The 16,185-nt window shown below is 33.8% G+C and overlaps 1 protein-coding gene across 1 annotated transcript in view; it reads right to left on the bottom strand.

Annotated features, from left to right (window-relative positions):
• Positions 1–13,276, bottom strand: part of LOC133195206 (serine-rich adhesin for platelets-like) — a 36,761-nt gene extending 23,485 nt beyond the window's left edge. The window contains exons 1-4 of the mRNA XM_061331063.1: positions 13,104–13,276; positions 6,929–7,071; positions 4,366–4,667; positions 3,804–4,018 (exon numbers count right to left, since the gene is read on the bottom strand). Coding sequence (XP_061187047.1) covers positions 3,804–4,018; positions 4,366–4,667; positions 6,929–7,071; positions 13,104–13,214 — 771 coding nt within the window. The 5' untranslated portion in view covers positions 13,215–13,276. The remainder of the gene's footprint in view (positions 1–3,803; positions 4,019–4,365; positions 4,668–6,928; positions 7,072–13,103) is intronic.
• Between the last annotated feature and the right edge of the window lie 2,909 nt (positions 13,277–16,185).

Raw genomic sequence — 16,185 nt, forward strand, 5'->3', positions numbered from 1 at the left:
CTAGATAAATAATGGAATAAAAATTTCTTGGTAATATACAAATCTATACATTATGTCTGAAATACCTACAAAGTTTTAAGAAATTCAGTGCAGGAGTTATGCTGACAAACTGTTATTTAAATTCCTCAGTGATTTTGATTTGTTAATGAGTGTAAGTCCATGTACAACACATGGCAATTTACACATCTAAATAATTGATGGAAACAAAATTATGATGTAGTCATATGAATTTGTTTATATACTACACTAGGCAAAGCACCAATTTGGGAAGGGGGGGGGGGGGGGGGGATGAGAAATATCCAAGATTTTGTGTGTGTGTGTATTTGTTAAATCATTAATATTTTGATTCAAAATCAATAGGGATCTTTTAAGGTCATAAAATATTTCATATAAAATTTCATTACAAAAGCTGATTCCAGTGGATATCCTTATTACCTAGCTGGAAAGTTTCTTCAATAATAGGTAAAACTCTTAGGGCAAAAATGATGGAATCGGAATTTCCTGGTAATATGCACATCTACACACTGTGTCCTAAATATCTGCAAAGTTTGACCAAATTCTGTGCAGTGGTTTATGAGGAGTTGCGCTGACAAACTGTTCATCTCTATATTCAAGATATGACCAAAAATCCAAGTTGAAAAGTGCTGAAATTCCCAGAAAAATAAAGAAATTGGAATTTCCTGGTAATATGCACATCTACACATTGTGTCCTAAATATCTGCAAAGTTTGACAAAATTCTGTGCAGGAGTTGCGTTGCAATACAGAAAAAATATGAATAGAAAGATTACTTATTAAATATCCAACTATATTTTCTTTAATTTTGGGGAGAAATGATTATTGGGAAAATTAGAGCTGAACATGATTCGTAAAAGGAATTTGTCCGCCATATTCATTTATTCAGTCGTTATATCTGAGGGCCCCTATGTAAGCCATTCACTTCGTCACTGTTCAGTGTAATCAGTTGTCACCTGTGTAGACAGACGTATGCTACATACCTATTGTAAAACACTTGGTAGTGACAAAAGTAACTGTGTGCTTCTTCCACGCCAGGAGAGGAAGATAACAAAGAAACTTACAACAGTTGCACAAGTCAGTGCAGTATACAAACAAACGCAAATGCACATAAACTGCAATAAAATGTAAACAAAGGTAATATAAGATAACCAGCACGAACATGTGTCATCCATTCCATGCAGGTACCCTTGAAAAGACAGGAGTCAGGTGTAACAAATGCCAAGGGTATAACCCCATGCTGTTATTGGAGATAGTAAATCTAATATGGCGTATGCCTATTTACGAGTGTTGTTCAGCTTTAACAAATTCAACTAGAAATCTGACTAGTCAGCAGGGCCCCGCCGAGGGGTAGAAATATAGGGGTGCAGATTAGGGGATGAGAATTTTACTTGATTACAAGAATTTAAAAATATATAAAGAAGAAGAAGCAACAGCAACAGCTAAATATCCAACAACCTGTAAATAGTTTCCTTGTATTTACATAAGGCAGCAAAAAACATATCTATAATAACTCAATTAAATGTATATTTAAAGAAGAATGAAGCATGTGTTTTCTAAAATGCCAGTCTTCAGTGAATGCAAATATCGCCCAGGCTTGACCTTAACTTCAAAACAAACATCAGTTGCAGACAAAGGTGTTAATCAAACTTAAAGTGACAGAAAGATAACCCTCTAAAATTTTCTGCAAGCAGCAAGATAATCAAACCCAGAGGATTAATTATACTGCTCTCTCAACCTTTTCTTCTAAGTTTACAAAGAGGACTTTTTCAGCAATGATAGAATGAGGTTATTATCTGAATACCTGTTAAAATAAATAGTATGCTTGAATTTACATAAGGCAGAAAAAAAGAAAAGAAAAAAGAAAAAAGAAAATAATAAAAAATATATCTTTATCTATATCTTGTTTTAAGAATTCAATAAAATCATAACTCATTGTGCATTTTACCAAAATAAAGTATGAACATTATTTAAATCCACATTTCAGAGAATGTACACATCATTCAAAATTGACCTTAACTTCAAAACAAACTTCATTTGCAGACAGAAGTGTTAATTAATCTCAATGTGGCAGATAAAGATAAATGCTTTGGATTTTCTTAAAGAGTAAAGTTAATGAATCCCAAGAGACTCATTGCAGCCTTTCCTAGTTTACAATAGGAACATTCTCAGCAGTTATCTCTCTTTGCCCTTTCACTCTTATATAAAGTTGAGGAATCTACCCCACCACCCCAGCTCCATACCGGATGACTTAGCATCAAAATATGTCTTACTGCCTATTCAACCAACATACAAAATTTGAAGTTAATTGGTCAACCCTAAACAAAGTTATTAGAAAAAACAGAAAATTTGTGGACGGAAGAATGACAGACGGACAGACAGACAGAGTGATTACTATAGGGCACCCACAAATCCTTGTGGGGCCTTAATTAGGAAAAAAAGGTTTCTTCTTTTCAATTAGGAATGGGGCCCCAATTATAGACAATCGAAAGCCCTGAAAAATTACCTCAAACAAACAATTCATAAAAATTCCTACCACACTCTATATATAAATCAACAAGTTTCCTAACTTTGTCTGCAAGCCGCGAGGCAGTGCTGAAGAATTTTTTTCAAATTGTCTCATGAAACCACACCTAGCCTTAAAACCAACAACACATATCAGCTTAATATTCATTTCACTTATCATCAAGTATCGTAAATGTTTAGGCACCTCAATTTTTCACCTGAATGTTAGTGTTTTTGAAGTAATCAAATCTGATGAGGACACAACTTTCTATCCAAATAAACAGTATAGGCAGAAAGTCTAAGACACTGTTTTAGAATAAGCATTTGATTGACTGTATGTTGTTTTACGCCCCGTTTAAGAATTTTTCACTCATATAGTGACGTCACCACATATCAGTGAGGAGCTACAAATTTAGACCTTTACTCGGCACTCAGGGCCATTGAGCAGTGAGGGTTCTTTATCATGCCAATGCTTACCGTTTTTTTAAGGTCTCATCTGAAGGACCCTCAACTTTCATTTCAAAGTGCTGAGCGCTTGGCGAAGTAACAGTTGCTATCTAATTTTTATCGACTTAAGTCAGTCGTGGCCGTGATTCAAACACACAACCTTCCGATCAGAGCAAGAGCTCTACTGAATAAGCATTTGAAGAAAGTTGGTTAAAATACGCTATAAAAATATCTTTCAAAGTATAGGAAGCATTGGGTTCCTTTCCTTAAGCACCTGTGTCACAGACAAGTGAATATTGCTGGGCATATGGCCGTATGTCTGACTGGATCAGTGATTTTTTTTGTAAAAAAAAAAAAACTCTTATAAAAAAAAGTTGGAAAACTAGAGGCCCATGGGCCACAACGCTCACCTGAGTAACTTAAGCCCTGCTGTTCTTCAGCAGCAGATTATTTTCCTTACATATTTTAAAGTAAAACTTAGATTACATATTGGCCCTGCTGTTCTTCATCAGAAGATTATTTTCCCAATATATTTTTAAGTAAAACTTAGATTACCTATTGTGGCTGAATCCCACCCCAGGAGGGTTATGATTTGAACAAAACTGAATCTTCAATGCCTGAGGATACTTCCACATTAATATGAATAGTCATAGCTTTGCTGTTCATCAGAAAAAGTTTTTTCAAGATTTTTTTTTTTTTTAGCTTTTTTCGATGTATATCCTGGGCATGAGCTTTAGTGCTCTCTGAAAATAAAGTTGACTGTGCAGTCATTCCATGACTCATTGAATTTGGTAAGCAACTAAAACCTACTCAGTGACAACTGTTTTATAAGACTTACCGTTTCCTGGAGTTTATCCATATTTCCCAGTTTGAAGAGGAGTAGAAGCTGCATTGTTTTAAACTCGAGGTCTGTTTGATACTTTCTCTGATTCAGACAACAGTTACATAGATTAAGAGCCCATTCTTCACAGTTTTCTTGCATCAACATCTCCACTCTCAAACGCAGGATAAGGGGGTCTGCTGTTGCAATGTACTTACTAAACTCCTCTTCCCCTGGAAAATTTTTCATTTACATAATGTTTTTATTCACTAATTTTTGAAATGCAATATGTAGCTTTTCTCTTTGGCTTAATAATCTTATTAGCTTAATAATAAAAACTTCACATAATCACAGTTTTTGCTACTTTTTGATTTTTTATAAAATTACAACATCCTTATCAAGTTTGCAGTTTTAAAACTTATTGGTATTTCATTGCTTTCTCTATGTTTTCCATAGAAACTGTGCAGAAAGCAAATATATTCTTTAATACTTTCATAACTGGAATTTAAAGCTGAGTTCTCTAGCATTCCATCTATCTGTGTCTGTCCCCAATGGTTGGAGTTTACTCCCTTGTACTTACTCTCCTGCATTTTCTTTCTCTTCTTCTCCTCAAGTTCTTTTTTTCTTTCATCACTCATTTCATTCTCGTCTTCTTCAGTGTCACTGTTACTTTCATCCTCCGAGTCTCCAGACATGATTTTTGTGATGGTTGGATCTGTCCAAGGGTTTTCCATGATGTTCAGCAGCAGTCCAAAACGATCAAATCCAGCATGAACCAGCTGGTTGTGTGTGGCCTCCACAGTTTTACGGAAATTCTGTTTACTCTGATCCTCCTCCGAAAGCTGTTGCCACTTTATGTTCAACACTACTTTTGCACACAGACTACAAATAAACATTATAAATTTCACAAAAAAAATCCTCTTATGAGTGATTAATCAAATATTCCAGATCTGCATACTTGCCAACCTTCAACTTGTGAAAATCTGGTCATGACCAGATTTGAAAAGTAAAAAATCTGGTCATAGTGCCTAACGACATTCACGACATATTTGCCATGATTAAATTATATATATATATATATATATACAGGGCTTGAATTAATTGATGGCCCGCTGGTCTGAGGCCAGTGAATTTTCAATCTGGGCTTGTACATTGCAGAGGACATGTGCCCTTTGGGTCAGCATTTTTTTATGCACAATAAAATTCATTCACAGTCGGGCTAGTTAACTTGGCGGGGTTGTGTGTCTCAACTTCTGCCATTTCTCGTTTTGTTAAGTTGTACTTCTAAGTATCACAATATAAAAAAAATATTACTATTATTATTATGGTTTTGGGCCAGTCTTTTTAAAATCTACTGGCCCAGTGGGACAGTAAAGTACTAAGCTGACCAGTAAATATATAAGGCGATAGCCCGAGTGACTAGTAAACAAAAATAATTATTTCTAGCCCTGATATATATAAATATTAAACTCAATGGTAAAATTTACATGTTAAAAGGGCATTGAGGGTCACATTATTCAGTACTGACCTGAATTAAAGGACTTATCGCATGTTTCCAAATTATTTGAAATTAAAAGCATAAAACATTCCTTATGACCACAGTTAATAAATTTTGTGTTTTTACTGCGGATAAACCGTGTTAATTAACCAATTATTGACTCAAATGAAAACCCCTGAATTAAAAATCTAAGTTAATTAGATAGCGATCACGTGACCCTGTGATGTTAAAGGCTGATCAGCTCTTCACGTTAATATTACTAAAATATTCACAATACAACTTGAATTTCCACGTTGTGGATGACCAAATCACTGATTTTATCGATATGAAATTGAATATCCAACCTTATATTTTAAAATTGTCTGCAAGAAAAAATATGAAAAATCTGTTAACATTATAAAAATAGCAGCGATGATAGCAAGGGAGACAAGGCGAAGACAAAGAAACTCGCCATCTCAATACAATTTGATTTGTCACTTTATCACATGTACATGTATTAACTTATTTGATTCACAAATTAAAAAAATATTATATAACTTGGTTATTCTTCATTTTTAACATAATATTAATTTATGCATGTTTATATGCCTTCATATGTTCTGTAAAAGATGGCGGTCTTGAAAAATAATTTTCCGATCACGAAAGATTATCGTAATCAGAGCTACAGACTCGAAATGTTTGGAATAAAAAAAACGAAAATATCTCAAAAGCCTTATACCTTAGAACTTATTAATGTTTCTATAGTAATTGAAAAGCACGTTAGGAATTAATTTTTTTCAGCATTTTTCATAATGAAGCTGCATTTGTCATTGATAACTCCGTAAATAGTGTGCATATGCTCATCTCTCTATCATTGAATTGTCGGATACGACGTCAGAGCAGTATTTCGCCGAAATCCGACTGAAATATGCATATTGCAGTATTTGAATTTCAACTCTCAATATCTCTTAAAATATTATTTCAACAACGTTCATTGTATTCAGTACTTTAATAAACAAGGTTGTAGATAATATTTTTCATAAAATTATGATTTTTGAAAGATCATGCGATAAGTCCTTTAAGTGTGCATTTTTTGAATAATGAAAGCCTTTTGAGAATCTGCATTGCTGATATGAAGCACATGGGAAGTTTGTGCTAAATTTGACAGCATTCCAATCTTGGTTTTGAAGTTATTTTTCATCTCCAGACCTTATTTACAATTGCAATATGAACTGAATGTACAGTCAGCCCCACACTGTCTTTGATCACTTTATTTTATCTAATAAAAGTTGTTTCCAAGCTTCCTTGATAAATACATAAATACTGATTTTCTTTTTCTTGGTTTAATTTGTTCCTGCTAGCCTGATAACGATCTTGTTCTATCGGAAACCATTTTATAATAACTTCAAACTTTGATTTGTCAAACAACTCCTAGATAATTGTTTATTTACACCTGCACTGATAATTTACTGGTACACAGCCTACTGAACATAGCCATTGGCATTGTTTACTGGAAGTTAAAAGTGCAAACTAATTTACGAACTAAATCCGGAAATCGGGAGATTTTTGGGTTGCTCGACAAAAAGGGTCGAAAAATCATGTGTAACCCGATGAAATTGGGTGAGTTGGCAACTATGCATATCTGTCCATGACAAAGAGGGCTTACAGAAATATATGCTGGTAAAGGTTGTTGCGTTCTTTACACTTGGTGAGGGTTTTGTAGGTCTGACAGAGTTGGGATAGAGTCATCCAGAGAATCACGATTTGGTCATCATATGCTGCCACCTCACTCTCCGCCTTCTGTAGAATCTGTGTAAAACAAACACATTTACATAAAAATGCTCAAATCCCACATAGCAGTATAACACTTCCTCTTCAATTACAATGCTTGAGATCACAAAAGCTGTGATTGTGATTGCCATTTGTACAGGTACTTGTTGGTACTGGAGACAGGTTAAGCCTACTGTAGATTCCTAAATATACGCGAGGAATAAATTATCACGTAATTACGCGAGAAGCACCGCTCGCGAAATAAAATTACTCGCTTTTATTTTTATGGTGCTTTAATGTATGTAAAATCTCTAGATAAATCAACCATTCGTGAATTATTATTCTCGCGATTTGACGCCCTTGGGTCATTTCGCGATAATAAGTACTCACGTAAAATAAGGAATCTACAGTATGTGTTGGAGACAATGATGTACTAACAATTACTAACAATAGATAATTTGTACGCATTAAAGGAATGTGGGCAAAAAATTAGGCAATAATCACTCCGACAAATATAAAGACCTGTTGTGAGTGTTGTATGAGGTGGCATTGATTGTTTGTACCCTAAAATCTCACAAGATCTAGACCACCATGAAAACAGCACTATCAAGGGCAGTAACTCTAGATTGTCATGACAATGCCTATTTCAGTATTTAACAATCGTTTTTTAACATTTTAGAACAAATTCATATTTGGCATGCATCTTCTTTACACTTACAGGTTAAAACCAAATAAATCTCAAATATAACAGGAAGCTAATTTCCACTTTAAACTGATAACGTAACTGTTCTGCACTATTTATAGGCTTGGCAGTCACTTAAGAAGTGAATTATTTTTTGAGAATTCATGAAGACATGAACTACGATGCTTCATCCCCGCATATTTCATGAAGCATGTCAGCACTTCATGATAAAGATGCAGCATTGTAGTTCATGTACCTCATGAATTCTCAAAAAATAAAATTCATATCTTATGTTATAGTTATTGAACAATCATTTTGGGTATCACAAGATATTCTGATGGGTGGTGATGAGTTCACACCCATCAGAATATCATGTGATACCCAAATTAATTGTTCAATAAGGAACTTGTATTATGTCAATCATATGCCACATGACCCTTTGATTTAATTCCACCCAAATTGACAATATTTTTTCGTCCCAAATTTATTTTACTTGCGCAATGCAAAGTGACAAGATGGATGTTAATTTAGCAAGAGCCCTGCACTGTCGGACCCATTTGAAATTTTTCAGTTGCTGTGAACAAAGTTGAGAAGGAAAAAGAGGGTTTTGTGTGTGTATGTTTTTTAAAATTCTCATAAACTTTCAGTGTACCAGACTTTGTATGTATATGGATTTCAGTTTGTAGGAACACTTAGATATAAGTAATTTTAACTTGGATTTTCTGGATTGGAAACCACCAGTCAACGAATCTACCACAGCAAGTAACTGTTTTGTTACAGTACCTTAAAAACTGAAATACAGGCAACTCTCGACCTTGAAGTCCGCGGGACCGAGGAAAAACTTCGAGAGATCAAGAGTTCGAGTTTTCAAGAGTCCGGAATTTTCCGGGTTTGTTGACAGGTTTTAAAATTAGTTTTACTGGATGTAATGATTTTCATGCAGTGCTAACCTTTTACACATGGTTTTTATAAAACAACGATATTTTTTCGTAATTTAGATGAATATTTCATTAAACTGAGAAAAGCAAAAGATGTATATCGTCATTTCATGTATATTTATTTATTCTTTGTAATACAGACATCATACTACACATTCGTTACATGAAAACGACATTTTACAGCATCGTACATAGCATTGACTATTCCAAACATGATCACTGAACTCAGTTCTGTAAGTATTTGTCCAATCATAGTCGTCATATTGATATTGAGGCTGTTTTTGCTTTTTCATATTACGTTTAACTTTGACACTGACTCGAAATAAAAATTAAATTAGTGTTTCGTCTTTTAATCAATTTAATACTACTTTTCACTGACACTGCGTCTCTGAATTATCGTAAAACAGTCGATGATAATTATTTTAATAGCATATAGGCAAAATATGATAAATTATAAATCAATTATCATCTTGCAGCATAAGTGTCACCTGGATGAACTTCCCGTTCCTCGAGACCCGCGTCTTCTGCCTGGGGCCATTTAAATGTCCAGGTAAAGGTGCTAATTATATAACCTTGTATACACATAGCCACTTCGAGGTATCAAGGGTAAATTTTAATAGAATATGCATAGTGGGACTGCATTTTGACTTTGAGGGATCAAGGGTTTCGAGAGATCAAGAGTTTGAGAAATCAAGAGTAAATTTGCTTAGTTATATAGGGGAAAAATTCGGGACCGGAGACTCACTTCGAGCGATCAAGAACTTCAAGAGATCGAAGTTCGAGCCATCAAGAGTTATCTGTAATAGCAAATTAAGTAGATGTTAAATACGGCTCCTTTAATATTAATGAGGAAATTTTGATCAATCATACTAGGCATGTAGTATTACGGAAGGGGGGGGTCCCTCTACTTTTTTCTGAGATTAGTATTTCTACTGGTAATTGAGTATGGAATTTTACATTTAAAGACAAGAGAAGTTTTCCAATTTTCTCACCGACGGGCATTTTCCTGACTAACCCCCCCCCCACCCCCCCTTCAACTGCTACGTCCCAGTATACACTTTATAAAATCATTTATTTTTATAAATTCAACCTATATTTAAGGAACTGCAACATTTCATTCAATTTAAAGAAATAAGCTGGTTTTTTTTTATTTAATTTTCGATTTGCTGCACTCATGTGTAAAGCTGTTAGTTTTGTTTTCCTTTCTGATCAGATTACATATTAGCAGATTAGATTTTACAAAGTTTGCTAGTAATGAATAAAAACAATGTTTAAAACCTTTTTTGTACTACGGTATTCATGCTAGCTTATGTATATGGTATCACGTATATTTTGGAAGTTATTGTATGTGCAATAACTTCCTGACTTGCTTGATACCGCATACACTAAGCTCTGCCTCCTCAACGATATCAAGATTTAATGCACAGCAATCTTCAAAGGAAAAACACCACAACCATGATACAAATTTACATTATTTGTCTGATGACTTGCCACAAATTTATGTCTTTCAACAATCATTTTTGAAAAAAAACAGTTTGCACTAAATGGTATTATGATGTCAAAATGGAGATATTCTTGCTCATCCATGGTAGTTCATGAGAAAACAAACAGTCTTCTAATTTGCAAAGATTCTAAAGGAAAAATATTTGGAAATGTAAATATTTCTTTTAAATAAACTCAAATGAGAAAGAGAGAAAAAAAACTGCACTAGGGTAAGTCAGGGTAATTTCGACCAACGTTTAATTTCGACCACAGGAACACAACACCACACAAAGATCTACGGAAGTGTTCAGACAATTTTAATTTATTAGGAATTATAAAAAACTATTCCTCAAATTGTGTGTCCTAGTATAATTATTCATCGCAAATATGGCATGATCAGAGATATAAATAATTTATATTTTTACTATTATTTTTGTCTCCATTTTTACGATGGAAGTCCCCGTCTTCTGTGTGCTTGATTTGATCAAGGAAATGCAAGAGAGACAACTCGTACAACCTCTTTTTAAGTTTAACCTTGTTCAACAGTCTACAGCACGAATTAAATTAAAATTGCTTTATCTTTTTCTTGGAATATCTTTAAGTTGCAAAATTTTACAAATTCGACCACTTTTTCTGAAATATGTGTAAGTTGTCTTTAACAGCTGTTTAATGCAATACAGAGTTATATCTTCACATGCCATGTGAAGGAAGTAGGAACCTGGAGGGGGGGCGTGCCCCCCCCCTCAATAATTTTGCCGATATATAGAATACTATAGAAAACATAGCTACTATATGCTTGTGCCCCCTCAATAATAATGTCTGATGACATTTTTTTTTTTTTGCTTGTCAAGGAATTTTTGGTACTTGATAGTGCCCCCCTCCCCCAACCAAAAATGTATGGTTGTGCCCCCTCAAAGTGAAATTCTTTCCTACGGGCCTGCTTCAAAAAAAAATGATTATACTGTACATGTACAATACTATCTACATATAACCTTTTATATTTAAAAAAAAATATGTCAGATTAATTAACATATGCATGCCCAGCTATATATATATTGTCCAGGCCATTCACGAGGTGCATCACTGAACGACGTGCGAGAGAACACGGAGTCGGCACTGGCTTTGAATTAACACATGACAAGAGCCATCCAAAAGATTCCAAACCCGTCAAATTAACAAAAGAGAGGATGCAGGCAATATTAAACATATGTAAAAAAAAAAAATCAGGTTTTTGTCATTTTTTTTCATTATTACAAATGCGTAAACTTTGAGGGATAAGACTGAGGCTATCAAAAACCAACGAACCAGTCGTATTAAGATCGTATCACACAGTTCAGGTGCACAAATCCAAATAGTACCCAAAATATCAGAACAACACACCAAAAGAGCCGCAACAATCTTGAAACAAAAAAAAACACTATGATGTTACATGAAATAAATGATTTGTTTGAGTTTGATTTTTTTTCGGGGGGGGGGGGGGGGGGGAGGGGGGGAGGGGGGATTTCAGAGGACTTTGCTTCTGTTAATCTTTAATTGACTTGATCGAATTTCTCAGGATCTATCTCTTACAAATTAACAAAACATGTAAAATACGTAATACAACGCATTCCAAATGAATATGTATATGGTAAAAATTAGTGAAGAAAAAAAAAAGCAATTCTAATGCTATGCTCAAACTTTATACATATATAAACAATTTGAATGATTCTGTTATGAAAAGACGATATTAGATAAAATCCCTTTTGAATTGGACAATTTAAAAATCATAACAAAGAAATTATTTGTGGAATCTGAGAAAATTTTGTCTATTTGCATAACTATATATCACAATTTTAAAATACAGAGTTGGCGAATTAAAGGCAGAATTTAGAATAAAGAATAAGAATTAAGATGTCTATAAGACAGCATTGAAAAGCTTATGTAACCCAACCCATTTCTTTACTGTATTAACCAAAGGCCGGTCGAAATTAACCCATGCAACATGCTTACTTATTTTTAAACCAATTCATTATTTTTTATGCATTTTTAACTCCTAAAGCAGAAAAATATGAAGAAAAAATCAACCTCAATTACTTTGAATCTTTTTTAAACTAGTACATTTGAAAACAGTCATGTTTTGTGGATTGAAAGCCACAAATCAGCAAAAGTGGTCGAAATTACCCCACTCTACCCAAATGATTGCAGAATCTATCACAGCACCCTTAAACGTTTACACTTGGGTAGTTAAACATTACAAGATAAAACTTGACATGGCATACATTTGCACACATCAAAGAAAGACTTGCAATTCCCACATGGAATGCAGAGTTAGATATTCACCACTGTATTCCATACATGTAGCAGACATAATTTTAAGTCATTTTATTTTATCTTATGACATATCTCCATCTGATTTAAACACTTGTCTTTATGGATTTCAGATTATGCATAATACAAGTCATTCTCTTACATTGCATGAATATAGTCCTTTTCAATTCCTAATTGAATAAAAGGAATATTTCTATATTCTTTACTACAGGTACGCAACAGAGTAGACCTACAAATCCATATAGGATCGTCGAAAATATTTGAGATGTTTACCTTGAAATACTAGAGATATGATTTTAAAAAATGTTATATTTATCTATGTATATGGCACTGCAAATCAAATACGAATGATGTATCCATTTCATAACGATATATAGCTATATATGTGCGCATTGCAAGGAATTAGAGGGGAAAGGTCTTCTGGTCTTCGTCAATAAAGCAAAACTATTGTTATTAACAATATGTGTCATTTATAACCGCTATCCACAAGAAAAAAAACAGCTTAACAAAGTAGATATTTAAGTGCAAGTACACAATCAACCGAAGGGCAATTTGATACGTGACGTTCCCCGTGTCGGCTATGTCGATCATAACGCTAGCAATGGTGGACGTTTTCCAAAGCCAGGTACCCCCACTGCATTTCAAGGGCAAAATTCACAAACCTTGCGAAACATTTCGCAGTACATGGCAGTTGAAACATTTGAGTCGATGTCTCGGCCGTTATAACTGCTTGCAATATTTCTCAGTTCGGCTATGAGAGCCGAGAAATCCATCGTAAACTACAAGTACTTTCGGTCTACATGTGCCCGTATATAAACACAACAGCCATCAATGAACAGCGCCGCCCTCGCGGAAGCGCCGTGTTCAATTTAAAAGGGAAATAATTCAGATAAAAATTCTGGACGGAGCCGAGTTATAAACATGAGTGAAAATAATGTGAATATATCTTGCCACTGAATACTCGTGGATTAAAGAGCTACATTTAAAAAAAAATGTCATTACACAAACAAGAGCCCAAAGGGCCACAACGCTCACCTGCGAGACCGTTTTAACAAATTTTCCCCCTACCAGGTATATCGCATACTCCCATGAAAAAATATTTACCCCAACCTACCCCAAAAGGAATAGGGTGCAAGTTAAAACGGCACTTGGTGAAAACGGCACTTCGGAAATAATGCAATACAGCCACTTGAGGATAGTCAAAACGGCACTTAAGAAAAGTCAAAACGGCACTTTTTTGGAGAATTTGATATTCATTAATCTTAAATAATTTATGATGTACTTATTATTCTATAAAAATCTTAAATATGGAATTAAATATATGCATAATTCCAGACTGAGCATGAGTACACCAGAGTTTTTTTTTCGCAGGGACCTCCTATTGGGCAACAATCGCCACGTAATTTTTTACACAGATAGGCAGTTGGAACTCCTGGCAAACTCAAAGACATGGTATATGGACGGAACTTTTCGAGTTGTGAACAAGCCATTGAAAATACTTTTTTTCCATCCATGCTTTTGTGAAGTCAGGAGACAACATGAAGCAAGTGCCACTTGTTTTTGTCCTTATGTCAAGGCGGTAGGAAGATTATTATGATGTAAGTAGAGTACTTATATATTTATATTTATAAACATTTCCTTTGAAAATATACATGTATATAAAGTAATTTTAGTTGATGAATTGTTGTAAATAAAAAAATGTGCTTATCATCATCCAAATTCTTAAGAAATGACAACCATAAAACAGCAAAGATCTAAGGAACTGCGAACGATAGTATTGTTCTCCCGCCTACCCCCAAGTCAATTTACAAAAGTTAATATATTTGAATGATTTTTTATATTTCTATAGATATTTATATGAATTTTCATTAAACATTACTTATTTGGGAAAATAAAGAGAGATAACTCTATAATTTTGGTAAAACTTGTGTTTTTCACTTTAAAAATCAATGGAAAACGGAAAATATTTTTAAAACACCCCCCCCCCCCCCGGTGAAACAAAATTCCTTTTTACAGGTAATATGGATTGTTATTTCACAAATTCATAACAAAGCTTTTTGTGTTTCACGGGGGGGGGGGATATTTTTACAGACAAAAACGACAAAAATGCTCATTTTTTCATAAATATCGAAGGGGTTTACAACTTAAACGTTGTATTTTATCTATTACATATGTTTAATTTATGTTTAATTTTATATGCGTAAAACAAAAGACAGATTTAAAGAATATTTATCCATATCCAAGAATATTTTAAAATATGCTGATGCTTTCAAGCTTGATTTCAATGTCTACCCCCCTTATAAAAAGAGCTGGAATTAAGAGTAATTAACTATGTAACACTGGTATTAAATTTATTAATCAATTACCATTGAACTCTTCTTTGCTTTCAACAAAGATTTTTTAGCCAAATTGCCATTAATATTGAATTGAATGGGTGTAAAATATAGGCGGGAATCGGGAGTTAGCGTGCGTAGTTCTTGGGATATTTAAATGTTGCTACATGTATATTGTAACTAGATGAAATCCCGCGCAAGCGCGGAGAATTGAATTTATACTACTACCGACAGAAAATATTTTGTAGTTTCTAATGACAGCCTACAGGTTTATAGCAAGAAGGTATATTTTGTTCAAAATCCCGCACGAAGTAGATGTACGTCTCCACCCCCCCCCCCCCTTTGTAAAAACTTGAAAATTGACAATTTCATTAATTGACGTTTATTGTGAAACCTGTTATACTATATTATGGATATTGTACTTCAGAAGCTCTTATTTCATTGCCGTCAAGGATAAAAGCAGTGAATATGCACATTTTACTGATAAATTGATTTGGGGGGAGGGGGGGGGGTTCAAAATTCACAGGTACTTGGGTCTTGGTTTATAAATATGTTTGTACCTTACTGATATGTAAATAATGTAATTTACTTTTTTTACAAATCAATAAGGTACTTACATATTTATAAACCAAGACTAAAGTAAAAATTAGCTTTTAACGCTTTATGAATAGGCCGAGTATTTGATACAAAAGACTGTTTTCAGAAAAAAATGAAATGTATTGATTAAAGCACAAAAATTTACATTCTTAATTGTTTTTGAACAATACCTTTTTCATTAATTTTCTCTTTACATGTAAGCAAGTTTATTACGAAGTACAAATTGTACTTCGGGTTCGGTGCCACGATGCTCTCAGTAAGGAATATATACAAATTTTACCGATAAATTTATTAGAAAACCTACTGCATACATGTATATATATGTAATAGTTTTTCGATATATAAATATATTCACAACTTATAGTGTTATCAATGATTTACCATTATTTCAATGACCAATCACATAAAAGCTTTTTTTATGTTATGCAGCTATAAGCGCCTCTTTTTTTTAACATCGGGCTCGATGCTATATGATGAAGCTTCCGTCAATATTAAGATCGGTGTTTGACGAAAATAATTTCCACATTTCCCTTTTTAATCGGTTATCACAACTTATTTCTTTTATATCATTTAAATCAAGTTTTGATTGAATAATTCAGTGATTACGTTTTATGAAATAAATAAACGATTGCTTGTTGTCAGTTTCATTAAAAATTCCAGTAACTTAGATCCGCCAACCGGAAACGCCACCGTACTCACGTTTATGCTATTTCATGGCTGTTTATAGAAAATAAAAGTAGACTTTTAATTTAATGTACGATACTTACTATGGGAGTGAAATCTAAATATAGTTTACGGACATCATCTTATATCT

Source organism: Saccostrea echinata, unplaced genomic scaffold (assembly GCF_033153115.1).
Source record: "Saccostrea echinata isolate AGI-Se365-2 ecotype Australia unplaced genomic scaffold, CSIRO_AGI_Sech_v1 ptg000029l, whole genome shotgun sequence".
Lineage (NCBI taxonomy): Eukaryota > Metazoa > Mollusca > Bivalvia > Ostreida > Ostreidae > Saccostrea > Saccostrea echinata.